This window comes from Drosophila willistoni (genome assembly GCF_018902025.1).
Source record: "Drosophila willistoni isolate 14030-0811.24 chromosome XL unlocalized genomic scaffold, UCI_dwil_1.1 Seg141, whole genome shotgun sequence".
In the NCBI taxonomy this organism is placed as follows: Eukaryota; Metazoa; Arthropoda; class Insecta; order Diptera; family Drosophilidae; genus Drosophila; species Drosophila willistoni.
Genome location: NW_025814052.1, coordinates 15,255,162 through 15,276,091, shown reverse-complemented (window position 1 = coordinate 15,276,091; position 20,930 = coordinate 15,255,162). Strand labels below are relative to the sequence as shown.

The window sequence follows — 20,930 nt, the reverse complement described above, 5'->3', positions numbered from 1 at the left end:
TTAAGAGATATCGCTTTGATATCGTTCTGACCAAAAAGAAGCTAAACAATACCAAGCCACAAACAAGAGCCACCATATCAATTACCGCTTTTCTTGCACAATAATTTATTATTACAGTAATATGTATTTAAAAGCAAAAAATGATAAAAAGTGAAGGCATCACAGTATTTTAGACCGCCAATAGAGTTCTTCTAACTATTCGTTACCAGCCAACAGTTTGCTCCCAAAATCTAGCTATTAGCTAGTAGTAGAACCAACACTAACAAAATGGCTAAGAACAATCGATGACATCCGTGTTGCGTGGCGGCCGGCATTGTTGAGCCTTGTTATCATAATGGTTGATACGGACGAAATCAAGGATGTATTCTGGATCCTTGCTGGTATTGCCACGGCCTTTAAAACACTTCTCTTTCCCGCCTAGTAAGTGGTCATTGGAGGGATGTTACCCGCCGCCCACTGAAGCGTAGTGTTAATCTGATCCTTCCATCTGTCCCTTCAGCTACTCCACAGACTTTGAGGTGCATCGTAACTGGTTGGCCATTACTCACAGTCTGCCAATGAATCGTTGGTATCTAGATACCACAAGTGAATGGACGCTAGATTATCCCCCATTCTTTGCCTACTTTGAGTGGCTGCTGTCGCAGGTGGCTCAGTTTGTGGATCCGGCCATGTTAAGGGTGCAGAATCTAAACTATGCCTCTCAAAAGACGGTCTACTTCCAGCGTATCTCAGTGGTAGTCATGGATGGCGTCTATATGCTGGGTGCTAGAAGCTGCCTAAACGCACTTGGCGTAGATCGACACAGTCAACAGAGCGTGGCCGGTTCTTTAATATTGATCTTCAATGTGGGCCTGATCTTTGTGGATCACATCCACTTCCAGTACAATGGCTTTCTCTTTGGCATACTTCTGCTAAGTTTGAGCTGTTTATTCCGTCAGCGTTACCTGTGGAGCGCTTTTACATTTGCTGTCCTTTTGAATTTCAAACACATCTTCCTCTACATGGCTCCGGCTTTTGCTGTATACTTTTTAAAATATCATTGCTTGCAGCAACAACAAACAATGGCCAAACTCCGAGCATTCAGTCAGCTTCTGATGGTTGGCCTTTTGCCATTTCTGCTGTCTTTGGGACCGTTTTGGCGACAAATACCTCAATTAATGAGCCGTCTATTCCCATTTAAACGCGGCTTGACCCACGCCTATTGGGCCCCCAATCTGTGGGCACTTTATAATGCAGCAGATAAGGTGACTGGAAGTCTTCTTGGTCGCTCCGCAGAGGGTCCCACCACAACTTCAGGTCTAGTCCAGGAAACCGAATACGCGGTCCTCCCGACAATAACACCGCCTGTGACATTTGCTTTGACGTTAATCTTTATGTTGCCCATTCTTTGGAAGCTCTTCCAAACCAAATCCGAGATGTGAGTGGCAGACTAGTTTCGAATTACATAAATGTATTTAACACCCAAATCTGTTCCAGACAAGCGCCAGTGGTGTTCCTCCGTGCCGTTGTACTTTGTGCTTGTTCATCGTTCGTTTTCGGATGGCATGTCCACGAAAAAGCCATTCTTATGTGCCTTATTCCTTTGTGGTATGTCTGGCAAACTTTATGAGCTAACCGGCAAACGATTAATTCATTCAACTCTAATCCTTCTCCTTTAGCTTGATCACAATCCTCTGTGAACAGGATGCGAAATGGGGCTATATCTTGGCCATTGCTGGGTACTACTCCTTGTTTCCACTGCTCTTTGAAGTTGACTTGCTTGTCCCACGGTACTCTCTTTATTTGGCCTATGTGGCTATGATGTATGGTCAAGTGCGTCGCCTTTATCCCACATTCCAAGCCTATTGTTTTCTCGAATGGGCATATTTCCTAGGATTCATTGCCATTCCCATATACGAGCATATTGTGAGTCGTATTTTGGGTCTGCATCTCCGTCTGCCGTTTTTGCCACTTCTCTTGACCTCCGTCTATTCTGCTCTGGGTGTACTCTATTTCTATGTGCGCTATTATGTTTATGCCATGGAATTGAACACTTGGTTCAAGCAACAGCCCCTCAAATCCCAGAAGAAAACACAGAAGAAACGTAAAACCAAAACGAAAGCACAATAAACCAAAGTATTAAAAAAAAGCAAAGATAACAGAGTAATGTCTGTCAGAATATTCTCAAATTTTATCAATCCTGAACAATGAAGCCGAATCGTTACCATATTTTTGGTATATTTTATTTAGCCTTTTGCATATTACCCATGAATTATATAGTTCTATTTCAGCATTTGTTTCAAGACCCTAGTGTTTAGATAGTTTTAACGTTTCTGTCCCACTGTTTAGGGCTTCGTATTCAGCTAGTGTTGGTTAATGGTAAATGCCGGCCGAACAGCTGTTCTTTGATTTCGCAATTTGAATTTGTCTTTCGGTGTTGCTGCTGTATTTGTTGCTCGCTGTATCGTCTTTTACTTTTATTTACGTAATTTTCGAAACTGTCGTAAACCCACTCTGACCAAAATTCAATGATCTAAAACAAAGTCATCTAGAGGCGTCATCATTTTGAGTGGTCAAACCTGTTGGCCGGCCAGACATGTCGCGATCTGCCCAAGATTTATTTGGGGTGTTGCGGGGCATGCAGATAGTTGCGGAGGCGTGCGGCCGAGAGCATCTTGCGCTGACTAAACATCTGTGGAGCAACTCAAATGTGCGAGAGCTGCTGTCAGATAATGTGAGTCAGACACAGCACAAATGTCGTAAGGTTGCCGAGCAGCCCGGAGAGGAACTAAAACGCATTCAATTGATGGTAAATGAGACGAGCGAACGTAGTTACGTTGTGGCCAAAGGATTGTGTCATTTAATTGAAACGAAATTCACTCATCAAATGGACTCAACAAGGACGGCACCAAGAGAGCAAGGCGGAGCGTCAATGGGACCAAATCCAACAGCAGTGCCTACAGCGGTGGCTCAACATTTCAATGGAGATTTTGACACATCCAATTTGGATATATCGTCGATAACCTTATTAGAATTTGAAGAGATTCTCTCCAAGCGAAATAAGAATCGCAATGTTAGCCTAAGAACTCCCGTCACACCAGCAAAGAATAGCGAACAGGCAGTGCCGCAGTCCAACACCCCTTCATCCGCTTCCTGCTCCACGTCCTCCTCCTACGTTGTGAGAGAAGATCCTAAACCACCGCCATCTCCTCCACCAACTAATGAGGGCATTATTGCTAAGGATACAGAATATGTGAATAATGTTTTGCGTTTTGTTGCTAGCTCCTCTAGTGGCACATCATCTGAAGGTGCAAGTGGAACTGGAGCTGGCACTGCACCAATTGATGTACCCGAACTGAGTAAAGTGGCCAAACAACGCAAGGTGCCCTCCTCACGTATTGGCCGCATGGCGTCGTTTGGTGGCCTTTTTGCCGGCCTGGGCCTTGGTACGATCAATGAACTGACCAAGGGAGCACTCGGACTGGGCGGCTCCACAAATATGCGGGAAGCTCTGCTTAGTCCGGCCAATGCTGAGCGCATAGTGGACACCTTATGCAAAGTGCGTGGAGCTGCTCTGAAAATTGGCCAAATCCTGAGTATACAGGACTCAAATGTTGTCTCACCACAACTGGCCAAGGCTTTCGAGCGAGTGCGTCAGGCAGCCGATTATATGCCAGATTGGCAAGTGGAACGTGTAATGACCACACAATTGGGTCCGAATTGGCGTCAGCTTTTGACCAAGTTCGAAGATCGGCCATTCGCAGCTGCTTCCATTGGTCAAGTACATCGGGCCACTCTCAAGTCGGGCATGCAGGTGGCCATTAAGATACAATATCCTGGCGTCGCACAGAGCATCGAGAGTGATATTGATAATCTTGTTGGCATGCTTAAGGTTTGGGATGTCTTTCCGCAGGGCTTCTTCATTGATAATGTTGTCCGTGTGGCCAAACGCGAGCTACAGTGGGAGGTAGACTATGCACGAGAGGCGGAATATACAGAAAGGTTTCGAGAAATGGTAACCAACTATCCGGAGTATTACGTGCCCAAAGTGATAAGGGAATTGACCACATCAAGTGTTCTTACCACAGAGTTGGTGCCCGGTGTTCCTCTGGACAAGTGCTTCGATCTGAGGTAAGCGGTTCAATTGATCATTTGACTTTCGTCATAATACCTTCGGTCTTTATCTCACAGCTATGAGCATCGCTTGCATATCGGAGCCTCTGTGCTAAAGCTTTGCCTGCGAGAACTCTTTGAAATTGAGTGCATGCAAACAGATCCGAATTGGTCGAATTTCTTATACGACGCACCCAGCCGGCGGCTAATGCTTATCGATTTTGGCTCTACGCGCTTCTACAAGCACGACTTCATTCGCAATTATCGCAAGGTGATCATCAGTGCCGCTGAAAACAATCGTGATGGAGTTCTAGAGATGTCCCGAGAAATGGGCTTCCTTACTGGCTACGAAACGAAGCAAATGGAAGAAGCCCATGTTGACGCTGTCATGATCCTCGGTGAAATTTTTCGCTATGATGGTGACTTTGATTTCGGCAAACAGAATACTACAGAGCGATTGGCAGCCTTGGTGCCCACAATGGTAGCTCACCGCCTCTGCCCTCCGCCAGAGGAGATCTACTCGATTCATCGCAAATTGTCGGGTATCTTTTTACTCTGTGCCCGTCTCAATGTTCGCATGAATTGCCAGCCCTTTTATCGGGACATCGTTCTTGGCAAATTCAAGGACTAACTGAAGCCATATCCTGTATATGAAATGTTACTTTTCTTTGCTCTTTGTTACTAATCCATAACATAAAGTGCTCTTAAGTTTTTGTTTTGTAATATAAAGAAAAGTGAAATGCAAAAAATGCTTCAACACATACTATTTTAAGTTTCACTTATTATGCTTCTGATGTTTTAAAAATTGGATTTTTAATTGTTCACTTTGACCGAAAACAGTCTCGAAAAATCCTGGCAATGGTCTTGTGATTTTAGGTTATTCAACGAGCAATAGTTTTAATAACCTAGTGATATTTCGTCCATGTTTCAATCACAATTCATGAATACACCATCGAGTGCCTCCTCATCCGCAACAAGCGCGAGCTCGGAGCAGAATTCGCCTGTGAGTATGCGCAGTGGCACTGGCCGTCGTCGTCATCAGAGCAACAATTAAAAACACAAATGCCCACGACGACGACGACAACGACACCAACAACAGGAACGAGGATAGTGGTGCCTCCTGCTTGGATACCCGATGGCAAGGCTCCACGTTGCATGTCCTGCCAGACGCCTTTCACTGCCTTCCGTCGACAAGCGGGCACAGCGAAGCGTGGCAGGGTTTCTAGTGTTTATATATGTATATATGTATACATATGTATGTATCTATGCATCTATATTTTTATATTTTTATATATTTTTTTAGAATTGACGGAGAGAGTATCAAGCAAATAGAATTTAATAGCGAAATTTTGAGATTTATCAGAATAATATTTTATATATTATAATTGTTTTTTTTATGTTAATGCGTTTTATCCTGATCTATGTATATGTATGTAATTAAAAGTATCTTGAAGAAAAATTAAATTTCAAATACAAAATACAATTTTTTTTTTTTGTTTTTTGTTTTTTATTGTACATTTTAATATCTTTCAATAGATGTCTTCCACAAATAATAATACATATTGTTCATCTGGCGTTGGACCCCAGAAAAAATGTAAGTACAGTGAAACCTCGATATAACGAACTTCGTTCACATTAGATCTTAATTTGCTAAGAATCTATATTTAGTTTGACTTTGTATTTCTAATAAGAAGTAATTTATTAACATATGTTTTCTCTCAGTGCAAAATTCGCCGAGCCATAATACATTGGCCCTTTCGCCGCAATTTCATGCCCTCTCGCCGTAACTTTTTGGCCTCTCGCTGAGCCTATCGGTTAGTCGACATTATCGGAGCAAAACCTATCGCAATCGACATTATCGGAGCAAAGTTATCGTAGTCGATATTATCGGAGCAAAACCTATCGGAAGTCCTAAGGGCTGAGTAATTTCGGCTGGGCGGGCACATTTAAAAAAATGTACTCGATAACTTTTGTATCTTTGAAGTGCGTTTTTGAATTTCGTGCGCGACGGATCGGGCTTCTCCTCAGAGATCGTTGTAGTCAGTTTCGATCGTTGTGCATTTTGTGCGTAAGACTTTGTCAGCGACAGCATTTACATTCGTTTCAAGCTGAATTCTTTTGTTTTTTTTTTTGTTTGTTGTTATTAATATTATTTTTATTCTTGATGCTACTTTAATTCAATTTAAGTTAATTTGTTTATAAATCGCTGCGCGCGCGCTCTCTTTGCTCTTCTCTGCCACCCATCGTTCTCTTTGTTGTGCTGCGTTTATTAATTTAATATACATATAATTTTTGTTGTTCCTAAAGTTTTGTTTTTGTGTTTTGGTCAAATTTAAAGTTTTTTTTTATTATGCAAAAAGTGATAACAACAGCAACAAATGTTTGAGTGTTTAAGTGTGTTTGTGTGGGTGCGAGGAAGTTACAGTTTAATGTTGGTTAGTTTCAATTGCCGACAACAACAGCGACAGCCACAACAACAACTAACCTGCTGATTGATGCCCCGGTTTATGCAGAGAGGCAAGTACACACACACGCACACACACACACACACAAACATTCATACATCTTCCAATTGCAATGCCAGAACCCATAAACATCAACAGCCAAAGAGGCAGCAAATATGTATTTTCTTCTGTGTTTTTTTTTTGTATTTATGTTTTTTTTTTTATCAATGAAAGTGAACTGAAATCGCGGAAAAAGTTAAGCCTGATCGACTGCATAAATACCAATTAAATAAAGTGAGAAAAACCAATAAATATTCCCAATGTTTCATAAAAGTTTTTTGAAGGCTCCCTGTCGTATGCGTAATATATTAAAAATTACGAATCTGATGGGTATTTGCAATTGTTTAGTTTCGTTTAGCGAAATTTTTCGTAATATACTGATTTCACTGTTATGGAAGATAAAGAAGAATTCGTTTGAAGTATTTGCGCTAGTGAACAATTTTTATTGTTATTATTATAAACACTTTAAAGCCAAGTACCTAGTAGAGTAGGTTAAGGCAAGGTAAGGTGGGGTGGTGGGTGTTGTATGAAAAATAAACTAGATTTATTTAGTTTTACACACATTTACATTTGCCTTGACTAATGTGGCTTCGTTTAATGTTCCCACATATGTACATATATCTAGATACATTTGTATCTTTTGGAGGGTACACATGTGATGAGTAGGACCCAAGACGATCGCCAGATTTGACAAATTCCAATGAAATTCTGCACATCGAAATAGAAAATGAATTAATAGTGGGTATTGACAATTCGATAGTGCCTAGATAAATGTATATATGTACATACATACATGTAAGTATGTTTTTTGTTAACATCAAAATCGAGAATTTGCTTCTCTTCTCGTTTGTTTGTTGCCTTTCTTCTTCTTCTATCAATGATGATGGTAGTAACAATAAGTATCATAACAACAAAAATAAAAAGCACATTGAAAAACGTCTTCGATTTTTATACATGTATGTACATATGTATGTATGGAAATACATACATATAACAATGTGAGGCAAATAAACTTATGTCTTTATATACACACATAAAGAAATGCCGTTGCCAGCAGCAGCCCAGCCAAGTCTTTGCCTCTGTCTCTCTGACCACCCCCTGCTCGGTCATGCCTCTCATTCTCTTTCCCTTTCTCTCTCTGCAACAACAAAAAACCTTTTGATAATCATATCACGCAGTTCCACTGATAATTCCCTCCGATTGTATATGTAGGCGATCGCAGTGCTCTCTCTCTCTCTCTCTCTTTGCTTGAATGCGAGCGAGTTCTTTATCAGTCAGTCAGTCTCTCTGAACGCTGTATTTTTAATCGAGATTGAGAGAGAGAGAGAGAGAGAGAGGGACATAAAGAGATATAGAGGCAACAACTAGCAATAAGCAAGAAAACTATACCTAAAATCGTATATTAAATTTAGAATACAATGAAATCTTCTTAAAATTGAACAAGTCGAGAATTCTTTACCAATCTCCAAAACCAATTTCTAATTTAATATTAAGCTCCCTCAGCGATATTATTTGAACACCTAATTAGCTTCATTTATTTAAAACACAATCGTAAGTATAGCTTACCGTTTAAATAGCATAAGAATGTTTTGATGTCAAACTGTTTTCCATGAATTCTTTTCAATGATTTTGACCTTTGGTCTAAGCAATGCGTTGCAAATATCTTAGATCGCAAATTATTATATTAATATTAATTTATGCAGAGATTTAAATGAAAACTGTGTTATATTCCGTGTTATTTTCTTTACTGATCAGAAGTCTCAGAAAACTATGCAATAAACTAATTCTGAAGTCACGCCTAAATCAACTTATGTACATGTTTGCTTTTTTTAGTTGTGATTTCCAACAAGATTTTGCATTAAAAGAGTGACAAGTCAATGCGTCTGTTGAAAAGGGATCTTTAAGGGCCGTCGAGATTTCAGCCTTTGGTATATGTATGTATGTATCGTTATGGCACCTTGCTCCAATTGATTTCAATTCTAAATATATGGTAATAGCAAAGATAACTGATTTACCTATGTACATATGTATGTATATATGTACATATATTTATATGTAAATATATTTGTGTATCTATGTATGCATCAACATATATCCATGTACATACATATGTACATATACATATGTGTGTATGTATCAATTTATGTTCAAGTCCCACTTTGGTTGATTTGTGAAAACTATTGTGTAATTTACATTAACAAGCGGATGTCGCTACTACTACTAAAATATAATGAACCAATTACCCAGTTTGTGTCTCTTGCTTGATTCGATTACTCTGCACCATCATCATCATCATCATCATAGTCTTCATAAACATCATTGTCATTATTAGCACTGTTTTTTTTGTTCTTCAAAAATTCACATTCTTCTGAATGATCTCCTATCCTCACATCCCTTCCGCAAGCTTTTTTATTTCAATTTGATTTTAAAATACACCCACTTGAGTTTGTTTCGGTTGTGATTTTTTTTTTGTGTGGAAGGCAGTGGCAAAGGCGTGTAAGGTTTAATACTATTAAGTATAATACTTCCGCCTTTACGTAGTCTACCCTCATACCGTTCCTTTCCAAACTTATCCAAAATTATTTAATTCCCTTTTATTGATTGGCGTAATATGAATCAAAATTTGTGTCTCTTGAATATTCGATTTATTTTTTCAATAAATGGTTAATCAGGATTCGAACAACTGCTAAAATTTAGTTTTTCTCGATAAAAATGTGATTATTTTGCCGAGTAAAACAACTACAGGAAATGTGGTATATTCGAATCGATAATAAACCTAATTGACTAACAATATGCCTAACGTTTTACTCAAATTCGGTTAATTAATACATGTATATAAGCTTTAAATGGTGAAATACCCCTATTCTATCTCCCTCATTTATATATAGAAACACACGTACATACATACATACAAACTTATGTACTTATTTGCTTCCAAAGATCTTTCCACTTTCACGACTTCGGTTTAAAGATTTGTGTTTACATCTCAAATAAAGGGGAATATTGTTGTTTTATTTCTGTGCAATTGGTATTTTCCATTGTTTTAACCCCCACCCATTAACACCCGATATTACCCACCACGCACCCCCTTTCGTATCTGGTAACAGTTCCAATTACAACAGGTGGCAACTATAATTGTTTTTTTGCTGGTTATTTTCAAAGTTCCTTCCAGTTTTGTCGATTGATTTTTGCATATTCATGAAGCTGATCTCTTACACACACGCAGACACACACATACATAGGTATAGGTATATGTATGTATATATACATACATACATATGAATGTATTTGCACTTATGTTTACAATTTTTCTAATAACTCCTAACAAATGCCTTTGACTTGATTGACATGAAAATTGTCGATAAATTATGTTTTTAACAGTCGCCTGATGTATCAATATACATACATATATAGCTATACAGGGTCGCTGAAGGGCATATTTTATGCTGGATTTTTTTTAAACTTTTTTATAAACTATACATGTAGATATTCGGTGTTGTTGCAAAACATATGGGTGTGTGTTAGTGAAAACATATTTTTAAAATATTTATGATAATTTCCATTAAGGTTCTATAAAGTTTCGATTGAAGTTTATGTGTGTGAGCCGATTGTTTAACATTTTCCATCTGGTTAGTGCAATTTTCATAAATCTACGGAAATTTTTGGGTAATCATATTCAAAAACAAAAACAAACATGCAAAATGAATCCAAGAATAGAAGCCAAAATGAGCACCAAAAAAATTACTTGGCAATAATAATAACAATATCAAATTGTGTTGCTTCTACACAAAAGTATGATGATGCTCATGTGTAGGGTGGTATAAACAACAAACAAACACTTGGGGTTACCGATTCCCTATTATATATATATATATATATATATGTATATACGTATGTATATACGTAAGTACATATGTATGTGTTTTAAAAACTGATGAGCATTTAATGAACCAGTGCCTATAAGTGTCTAAGGATGAGCGATAGAAATTCGAAAATAGGAGTCCAGTCGAAAAATATATCGTCAATAATTATTGTTACACATTCACACAGATGCACTTTGAATCTCTCCCTCCTGATGGTGTGTAAACAAAATAATAATGTGTTCGTGTGCAAGAAACTTGTTTCCTTTGGGTTGAGGTAGCAAGAGATGGACACAGCATTCTTGGTTTCTTGGCGTCATCAATATTACCTCATGATGACGTTCAACTCTGCAATGAAGCCTAAAGCTGTTGTGCCGGTTCGTTATTGCCAGCATAGTTGAGTTCCGTTCTACAGACGACCTTAAACGGGGTAGGTGAGGGAGGAGAAGTATGGCGGAGAGGGGGTGAACGTCACCATCATCTTCTTTATTTCGATGATCATCATCATCATCATCTTTATCTGTATCAGCCTCAAAAGTTGGGGGACTGGAGCAAACCACTTTTTGTTTTGTTTTCATACATTGTAGACCTGTTGCTGCCGCATAGTTTACTTCCCTTCCCCCCCTTCTCCAACATCATACGCCATATACCTTCTCTCTGTACCCCTCATTTCATATACACAGTTGCTTATTTTTCTTCTTTGCCCACAAGTTAGGGGTTTTTTTTTTTTTTTTTGCTTTTTACAACCGGTTCGCATTTTGTTGCTATTTTTGTTTTCTCTCTCGGGGCGTGAGTGCAGCAGACCCCCAAGAAAGAGAAAGACAGCGAAAAAGAGAGAGAGAGGGAGAGAGAGAGAGAGGAAGAAGGGAAAATGCGCGGGAGAAAAGAGAATGATGGGAATTAAAATGTCACTTAATTTTTTTAAATAAATATTATACATTTATTTTCTTGTTGAATATGGTCAAGTGCTATGTAATTTCAATTTAACACTAATTTTATTTCAACTAAAGTTCACTTACCGCTAGGTGGCAAAGAACAGAAGGCTATAGGAGGAGGCAGGGGGAGTGACAGCTGACTGACTTTTGATTACCGCTTGGTATGTCCGTGTTTGCCCGTCCCACATGTCCCACCGTCTTCCAGTCAGTCAGTCAGTCAGTCAGTCAGTTTGACTGGTATCAGTGGTACGTAACGAAAAAACAAAAACTGTCGCCAGTGTGTATTTTTTTTATATTTTTTATTGATAAGCAAAAAAGGTAAAATACTTCACATTCAACTCTATATACATATACACGGTCATTGTCACTCTCTCTCTTTCCTCGCTGTCTCTTTCGCTCACCGATCCTCCTACTTTTACTCTCTCTCTCTCGCTCTTCGTTTTACTAAAACGCAAAGATACAGTTTAGATCGAATTTTTAAAAATTATTGATTTCTAAAATATGGTGTTTCCGACATTATTGAGTTTTTTTTTATTTGATCGGCCTAATATACTAAGTGCTGTTGTAATATGAGTCCAAATAAAGTTTTCTGAGAATAGTAAGATTGTTTTGAAACGTTTAGGCCTGAAAAATAAATTCAAATCGAGAAATACGTTAGTGTGCCTAGATAGAAAGATGTAGAAAATTTCATTCAAAGTTTATTCAACTCATCCGTGTTTTTATTTATTGATCTTACCTGTTCGCTTAATTGTAATGATCAATGTTATATAATTTCAAGCACAGCACGTATGGACAGCCAGCAGCCGCTTGATTCAGTCATCATTTAGGATGATAAATACGAATCTTTTCTAGTTATGATTAAGTAATTATCAACATAACGCGGTTAATTACAGCGTTACAGCGTATCAAACCAAAATTTTGTATAAATTTAGTTTTGTTTTTATCTGCTTCTCTCGCTTTTCCAAAAGAAAGAAATTATGGTTGAACAACTGTGTGTGAAAGAGCTAATAAATCAATACTATTAAAAAAAAAATTAAATATTTGTTTAATATCCAAAACAGAAAAAAAAATGAAAATAGATGAGTTTGCTTTGTGTCACATCATCTGAAAGCGTGGGTAGTGTGTTAGGTAGGTAGGTCAGTATCTCAGGTGTGTAAGATAAAGCGATTTGTATGCGTGTGTGGGTGTGTATTAACAGCTGATCCATCCATTCCACACGTTCTCTTTCACTTTATCAACGATTTCTTTTCCGCTTGACAACCATTTGAATTTGAAACTTTTCTTGTTTTGTTTTTGTTCTTGCGTGTTTGGTTTCATTCTTTTGTTAAACCAAACTTGTATTTCGGAAACTTTTGACGAATGCAAGTAAGTTAAAATAAAATACATACATAGATACATTTGTACATATGTATTATACATATGTAGGTTTGTATATTGTATATTGGAGCATATATTGTAGCTATCTGTAAACAAAATAGAAACTCAACCAATTAGCGCTTCAAAAATGACCAGACATAAAGTTATTGACGCCTCAGACTTATTTTCATTCTTGAAAACGGTTGCAGACGTCAATTTATTGTGATCATTAGTTGATGAAACAACAAACCAATGCCGAAGTCGACAGTTGTGATACCTTAGGAAATAATTCAAAGGAAAACAGGCTTGCTTATTGTTGATATCAGTGTCTGTGTCCAAAGTTCTCCTCAAAGTATACTATATCAAAGAATTATATACTTTGTTAATTTGTCTATGTAATTTCAAATTCGCATTGTCCTCTTTTTCTCTATGTTCATATTGTACTTTGAATGCTTTGCTTGTTCTAGGGTATGTGCGAAATATCATTAAACTTAAACTCAATGTCGTCGCCGTCTAACACCTTTACGCTTACTTTATGGTTTTGGCTCAATTTGTCAACTGCGGAGGCAAATAAACGTCGTCGTCGATGTCAGTAAGTAGTGTGTGTGGTGTGTTTGTGTGTGTGTGTGTGATGTGACTCGCATTTCGTTATTAAATGATTTCATTTGATTTGATTTGATTTGATTTGACTCGAGTTTTGCTTGGGTCGCGTGCCATGGATTGAAATTGAAATTGGAACATGACCTGCTAGCAAAAGACCAGACCATCCAATTGCGATCAGACCAAGTGTACATATGTGCGTATTCATAAAATATTCATTTGATTAACTTTGGTGCCAAAAAAAAACTTCAAAAATTGTCAAACATAAAAGTGTCAAGGTTCTTACCTAAGCGAAACGACAAATACGGAATACATCCAGACTTAACTGGGTTAATCTGGATAGAAATTTGGCTTGACTCTTTTTTGACACAAATATACATATTAACTAGAGTTGTGTGTTTTAAGTGCAGCAAAAACTAGTGTTGAATAGTAGTTCTATATAGCGTGGTAATGAACAATTTTTAGTTTTAGTTGTTTTTTATTCCCAGCTGATTGAAAAGGTAACTTATTTTTAGCTAAAATTTAATACACCTTCCCAAAATGAGCTCTAGTCAAATGACATACATATACCAAACTATTGATAAATATTTGATGTTGAAAGTCATTTCAAGGAGTATCGCACTTCCGGGGGACGCTATCAAACAAAATTTCGCAATATTGTAAACTTAAATTCAAAAGTTTTCACTTAAAGCACGGACTAGGGAATGGTAAATAAAGCAGGACAGGCCAAACATACCATCCAATAATAACAATGGCCCTGGCAATGACTGTCCAAATTGCAACACATACAAACTTGCTTGGTCAGAGTGGGAGGGAGGACGAAATGCGGTTTGCCAATTCAAAACGGTAACTCATTGCAGCCCGGAAATGGCAAGTGAAAACATCCAGGCTCCATTTGGTAAAGTTGGCCAAGGCAACGGGGCACCGAAACCGACATCCAAACACATTGCCTCTAGCAAACAACCGAACCCGCAACCAAGTCCAAGGTTATTACAGCAATGACCCATGCTCGAACCTTTAACCAAATTAAAATAGAATTTCAGTGCACCGAAGATGGTTTATGGACTGATATTATGAGTCAATCAGCATTTTGGCGTACCCCTTAGACAAAGAGAGAAAAAAACCAGAGGACCGGGGCTAACTTCGACCGCGTCAAAGGTTGTATACCCTTGCAACTTTTATGGTAACTCTTTCCTTACCTATAGCCATCAAAGTGGAAGAACGTTTTAGCTAAAAAGGCTAATGTTTGCGAAAGAACGGCCTACAATCTTAGCATAGGAAATAACGAAGTTATTGAGAAAAGTCACTGTTCGTGACTTTGGCGTTTGTATGGGAGCTATATGATATAGTGGTCCGATCCGGCTGAATCCGAGATATTCAACCCCAGCGTACATGCAAAATTTCAACTCTGTAGCTCTAATGGTCTAGGAGGAGTTTGCGTTCATCCAGACGGACGGACAGACGGACGGACATGGCTATATGAACTCGTCTTGCCATGCTGATCAAGAATATATATACTTTGTATGGTCGGCAATACTTCCTTCAATGCGTTGCACACTTCTGACCAAAATTAATATACCCTTTTTGCTAGGGTATAATAATTCATTTGTTACCCTTTCTAATTGGTCCAGGATCGCTTTTGGAGTCGACATTCAAAATGTTCCATTTGATGGTTTATTTCATATGTAAATATGGGAAAATTGTAATGAACTATGACAAATCCAAAATCGATGAGAAATGGGCAAATTTGAATCTACAATTAAAATTACAACATATTTTCGGATAAACTAAAAATAGAAAATTAAATGGCATTAAGCAGTTAATTTGGCTGAGTGACAGGCCCTGACTGGGACCCAAAGGGCCCACCGGGCATACAAGTTGAAGGGCCCCCTATACTATATGCTTGAAAATTTATTTCCGGGGAAAATGAAAGGTACACATGCTTAGGTTTTACATCAAGTATGATCGTTTATGTGAATAAAATAAAAACGAACTCTTACATATAATTTCAAACGTATCTTTCAAATAAGGGCCCTCCCACCTGGGCCAGTCCGGACCTGCTGACTGACCATTTGCCAGATAAATTTGTGTATTTCAACTTTTCAGTTTGCTGCTTATCTTTCTATCACACACACGTATATGGACACTGGATTCTATTTGACTCACTCTCTCTTTGTCTGTCCTTATTTTAAGATATCTATATACCCACAAATTGGAACATATATATATATATATAAAGAGAGAGCGAGGGAGTGAGACAGAGAGATATACCTGGGCTCTTGTTTCTGTTTCAGTTGTTGTTGTCACAACAATTAACAATTAAAATTGATAACGATTTTTAATTACGACATTGCCTACATCGACGCTAAAAACCGAATGCCAAGAGTTTTTCAAATGGGCTTTGTTGTACAACAAATTTCCTGCTCGCGTTCCTCTTTTTGTTTTTGTTTTTTATCTCTCAGCTAGCATTGAAATAATGTTGGTCTACTTAATTACTTACTGGCATACATAAAGATAGAGATACCCGCATATACATATAAATGTACACCTATGCATGTTTCTAGATACATACATATAAACACATATGTTTTATTTGTTTTCTAGGTGTTACGAGTTGAATTACTCGCATGTTTATGCCATTCATTTCCCCGAACACCACCCTCCACTCTACTACCCCACTACGCACTATTCAGCCCACCATCATCTATACATGGTAGCAGTTTGAGCCATATCTATGGACTGCAATGATAAAGCGCTCAAACATATTGTTAACATGCTCATTTTGTTGTAGCCGAAATTAAGTCAAATTAAATTTGAATACCAATTGATGGCAATCTAATTGATTTATTATTTTCACTTGCAGCTTACACTAACTACAAGGATAAAAAGCATGAAATTCCATTAAAGGTAAGATCGTAAAATGTAATTTTCAATTTTTTTGATTTTTTCAGACTTGTTTGTAACATCTTGGATAAAGCCTACAGTTGATTATTTGGACATCGCACTATTATTATAAACTTAAAACATTTTTAAAGAATGACGAATACTATATCGGTTTTAAGGTTTTTAAAGTATTTTAGTATTTCCTTTTTTGGAACTTTGTATTTTTTAATGTGCGTTTTATATCATTTAAATTAACCAACTAAAGAAAACCAAATATTTTATGATGGTCCTCTGATTAAAAGTGAAATTTGCGTCATTTACTCAGTTGTATATTCAGGTGTATGTTTACACATTTATATTTTATTAAATACAGTCTCTACGCTTTGTAATTATTCATATTTCTTTATCTGGTACGAGCCGATTCTGACTCTCGGTATCGTTCTCGGTGCGGGTCCGTGTCCGGGTCATCTCTCATTGTCAGGAGGCATTGCCAACGACATATTCAAAAGCTGTGTTAGGCGCCGCCGTTGATCAATGGGCAGACATATCAAGGCGCATTAGTAAGCCACTCCTCTAGGCTGACGCATTACGGCAGATGTGTTAAGACCTGGTTGAGGGCGATAACAAAGTTTTACCGTTGATACATACATATGTGAATATTGTTTGATTATATAATAGTATGCAGGGAGATATATCTATCTAACGGTTGACTTAACTCCCCTGCATTGCATTAGCTGATTTTAATTAAGTACTTTGTTTTGTCCACAATTGGCCAAGCTTGCTAATTGTATTATCGACCAAACATCATCATTATACCTATGTATGTTTCTGTACATCGAATTGTTTTCAAATAGATAACCGACTGAATCAGAGATACTGTTATTTCATTTATTGGTTTACAAGTCGACCGAAATGTAATTTCGTGTGCCTTTGTTCTCATATTACTGAATAATGTTTACATATGTATGTTTTTACATACAACAGGCGATGCCTCTGGGCAAGACATACAGAAGTGATGCTGGTAGTTGTGTACTCAAAAAAAATATAAATAGTCCTTATTTTATTGAATTCATAAAAAAAACTTTTTCTTTTTAGAAACTAATGCAGGAGATTACTTTGAATAAAAACTTTGAATACTAGCGTGATACCTTCTGGTGTAGATGCGAGGGTGGCATAACTGATTTGTATACTTTTTCAATTACACATTGAATAGGAAGATTGGTTTCGCTGCATTTTCCTTATCATACATATAATTAAATCAGAAACCGTTTTGAAAAAAGTTAAGTCTATATTAAATTATTGGCTTATATAATTATTTATTTTCAAGTTCAATAAAAGTTTACCCTCTTAAAACGTTTTGCCACTCTGATTAAACGCGGGAAATTCAGCTGAATCTCGAAATTAAACCATCGAGATTCTTATTTACGTACAGTGTTTGTCCCCCACTTGCATTTAGTTTGTGGTTGTTTATTATGATTAAGCATTTGTCATTGGATTTCAGTAAAGTTGCTACGTCCCCTACGATACCACACCACCTAACCCCACCCAACCACAATTTTTCCATAACAGAGTGCATATGTTGTCTGTTGGTTGCATTGTTGTCAACTGGTTGGTTGGTATGAGTTGCTTTTTGTCCATTGACGTCACTGCCAAACAAGCGCAAAGGCGAAAAGTTGAAGGAGGGTGAGTTGCATGTTGCACGCACACACAACACATCTCCCCGACCCACCACACCTCACACCCCACGCCCCACGCCCCAAACGCCACTCCCAATTCCTCAATCAGCAACCCCCAAATCCCTAGCCATGGCAGCGGTAAATGCAGCGGCGGCGGCAACCTCCTTGTTTTTTGTGCACCACTTAAGTAAGCAGGTCAGGCCGCAGTTCACTGAGTGCGACTAACAGCGAGCAATAGCGCTCCGCTATGGTTCTTGCGGTTTACCCCACGTTCCTTACTTCCACTGCCCATTTTCTCCCCTTTCCCTCTTTCAACAACAACAATAACAGCAGCAACTCGGTCAGTTTGCGGTTTACTTGAAGAATTGTGAATAGTCTCTAGAAAGCAGAGAGAGAGAAAGAGAGAGAGAGAGAGATAGATAGAGAGAGAGAGAAAGAGAGAGAGAAAGAGAAAGAGAGGAAGAAACAGAGACGCCCATTGCACTATGTGTTTTTTCCTCCATTTTCATTTTTCGTTAGCTGAAATTGAAATTGATTTTTTATGAGTGAGAATCCGAAGTCCGAGAACCAGCCAGTCAGACCAGTTTCAGTCTCCGTTGAGGTCCAGGTGAGAAAGGCTAAAGAAAAAAATCAATTTCAATTAACCAAATATGTATGCAAATAAATATGCATGAAGTTTCAGCCACAAGTCATAAATATGCACGAATTGCCGAGGATTTTCTTAATAAATATACATATATAAAATATTCTCTTCCTTTTTTTTGTATTTTATTGATATTAAAAGGGCTCAACAAAATATTTGATTCTCTCTTTTTCTGTAAGGGTTGTTGACTTGAGTTGGCTAATAATTGCTGCAAAATATAACAAACAAATTTACAAAATTGGCAGCAGCACCAACAATGAAACCAGGCAACAGAATCAAGTTGTCAGCTAGCGAAGAGTCAGTCCGACATTTATAGGAAAAGTCACGTTTTGCATTTTTGTTTTCCCCCTTTTCTTTTCCGAGAGTAAATCTATTTCTTTTTGTGTGTTTTTGTAAGAGTGTGCTCTTGTATATGCTAGCAAAGGTCTACCAATCATTTGATGAGGTACTTTAAGTTATTAATTTTTGTCATTTGTTAATTCAGGTTTACGTCTATAAATAAAGTCATTATTCAGATTTTAGAGGGTAAAAAGAAAAACAGAAATAGGAATTACGTAAAGAGATTCCTTGTCAATATGAAGAATTGAAAAAAAAGACCCCAGCAAAAGTTGGCCACAAAAAACATTGCGTATGCGCTATATTCATGGTATATGCATGGTTCAATGTGTCGCTGTATGTGGTCTTACACTTCACTTTGCTCTAGAGAAACTTAATTAGCTTAATGACAGTTTGTTCAACAAATATGTACGTTAAAACATAATTTTTTATCAACAACGGATGCCAAATTGTGTGCTAATTCATTTTACTTCAGCACATAAGTAGGCAACAAAATTTTCCAAAGGCGAATTTAATCGTCAAACACTCAAAACTACCATTTAACAATATAATAAAACGAAGTTTTCTTAAAATTAAAATAAAATGATATATTTTAGTATAAATCCACATTTCATATGTATGTATTTCATTTTTTAGGCCACTTAATTAGTTAACTTTGTTAAAGAGATGATTTATACTATGGGGGATATACAAATATGCATAGATACGCGAATATCTGTTTATTTAACGAAATAATGTGCTCAGTGAATGACATATATTTATAATCCTTTCTTTGAAAGCTTCCCCTTTTAATCAAAAGAAGAGTCTGCGTGTTTCTCTAAGCCTCAAATTTACACTCAATGCTATTTTTTTGCTAAGCCGCAGCCGTGTAAAGGTTCCGTCATATTTGAAAAATATGAAATATTTTTATTTTGTTAAGGTATAAACTTTTGTTTTGCATTAAATTTCATATTTTGTTAAGTTGAGTTTTTGGTTGTCGTTGTTTTTTTATTCCTTTTCTTACCCTTTCTTTGGGCTTTGACATGGGTAAACGATTACGAGTTAATTTTTTTTTCGGTAAGTCTACAGTTTATTGCATTGTACCAAGCATAAGGACAAAGAAATCCATAGGCGAATTCACTCACAAAAACATACATACTGATACACATAGTCACACACACACATACATAAATACATACATATTCGTGCATACATAAAAGACAGACAAGTCCATTTTATTTGACTACCTCTGACCCATGAATAATATAGAGAAAAGCCTTGCCTTGTTTAGTTTTTCTCCGACTTACTTTGCGGTTAGAGAGAGAGATAGATATATATATATATATATATATATAGAGAGAGAGAGAGAGAGAGAGAGAGAGAAAGAGAAATGGCAAGGATACCAGCAAAAGAGAGAAAGATGTAGCACTATCATTTCCATATCTAAATGCCTTATTTTACCTCGACAACAAGCTAACCAACCAACTAACCTGTCTCTTTGCCATCTTCTTCTACTAAACATTTGCTTCAGGTCCCTTGGTCCCTGCAGCCGGTCGACAATGGAGACTCCACTCAATGTAATGCATTTTCAAATTTGCATGTGCTTCAAAAGGCCACAATAGTTTTACCCGTTAGTGTCTACATAGTTAGTGCAGTTAGTTAGTGCCACGTTGGGCTAATCATGATTATCATCATCAAAGCCAAGGCAAGGTAAAAAAGTTGTGACTTTCAAAACATTTCGCCAGAGTAATCGACACCAATTGATAACAATATGCAATAGCCGATATACATACATTGAGGAACACACTAAAAATTATCACATGTATTTAAATTAATATTTATCTGTACAGTTATCTATCAATTTTTGTATAATTAGACCATTTATAGACTGTTACAAATTACCATGAATAGTTTAACTTTTTCGCATGGCTTTTGTTTATTAGTCCGCAAATGTGCATATGGTTGGACGTTGGCGAAAGCTGACTTTTATGCATTTTAAAAGCTTTAACTTGCCTTTGTCTATTCCGCACTGTCAAATGCAAAAACTACTGGTCGGATGTACGTAC

General features: G+C 37.4%; 2 protein-coding genes across 2 annotated transcripts; both read left to right on the top strand.

Moving 5' to 3' along the window:
* The first annotated feature begins 274 nt into the window (after positions 1 to 274).
* Positions 275 to 2,208, top strand: LOC6638108 (probable dolichyl pyrophosphate Glc1Man9GlcNAc2 alpha-1,3-glucosyltransferase). Its single transcript, XM_002061161.4, has 4 exons — positions 275 to 420; positions 500 to 1,417; positions 1,477 to 1,587; positions 1,659 to 2,208. The coding sequence occupies exons 1-4, from the start codon at positions 335 to 337 to the stop codon at positions 2,107 to 2,109; spliced, it is 1,566 nt and encodes a 521-aa protein (XP_002061197.1). The 5' UTR covers positions 275 to 334; the 3' UTR covers positions 2,110 to 2,208.
* A 178-nt stretch (positions 2,209 to 2,386) lies between these two features.
* Positions 2,387 to 4,855, top strand: LOC6638107 (atypical kinase COQ8B, mitochondrial). The gene is made up of 2 exons (XM_002061160.4): positions 2,387 to 4,110; positions 4,171 to 4,855. Exons 1-2 carry the CDS (start codon positions 2,576 to 2,578, stop codon positions 4,721 to 4,723), a joined length of 2,088 nt encoding a protein of 695 aa, XP_002061196.1. The 5' UTR covers positions 2,387 to 2,575; the 3' UTR covers positions 4,724 to 4,855.
* Positions 4,856 to 20,930: the final 16,075 nt, after the last annotated feature.

What these genes read in the sequence shown, in the direction of transcription:
- LOC6638108 (XM_002061161.4), top strand. Translation starts at nt 335, where the DNA reads ATGGTTGATACGGACGAAATCAAGGATGTATTCTGGATCCTTGCTGGT. An exon ending in ACACTTCTCTTTCCCGCCTA is followed by an intron (nt 421 to 499) that starts GTAAGTGGTCAT and finishes CTGTCCCTTCAG; the next exon opens with CTACTCCACAGACTTTGAGG. An exon ending in TTCCAAACCAAATCCGAGAT is followed by an intron (nt 1,418 to 1,476) that starts GTGAGTGGCAGA and finishes AATCTGTTCCAG; the next exon opens with ACAAGCGCCAGTGGTGTTCC.
- LOC6638107 (XM_002061160.4), top strand. Translation starts at nt 2,576, where the DNA reads ATGTCGCGATCTGCCCAAGATTTATTTGGGGTGTTGCGGGGCATGCAG. An exon ending in GACAAGTGCTTCGATCTGAG is followed by an intron (nt 4,111 to 4,170) that starts GTAAGCGGTTCA and finishes TTTATCTCACAG; the next exon opens with CTATGAGCATCGCTTGCATA.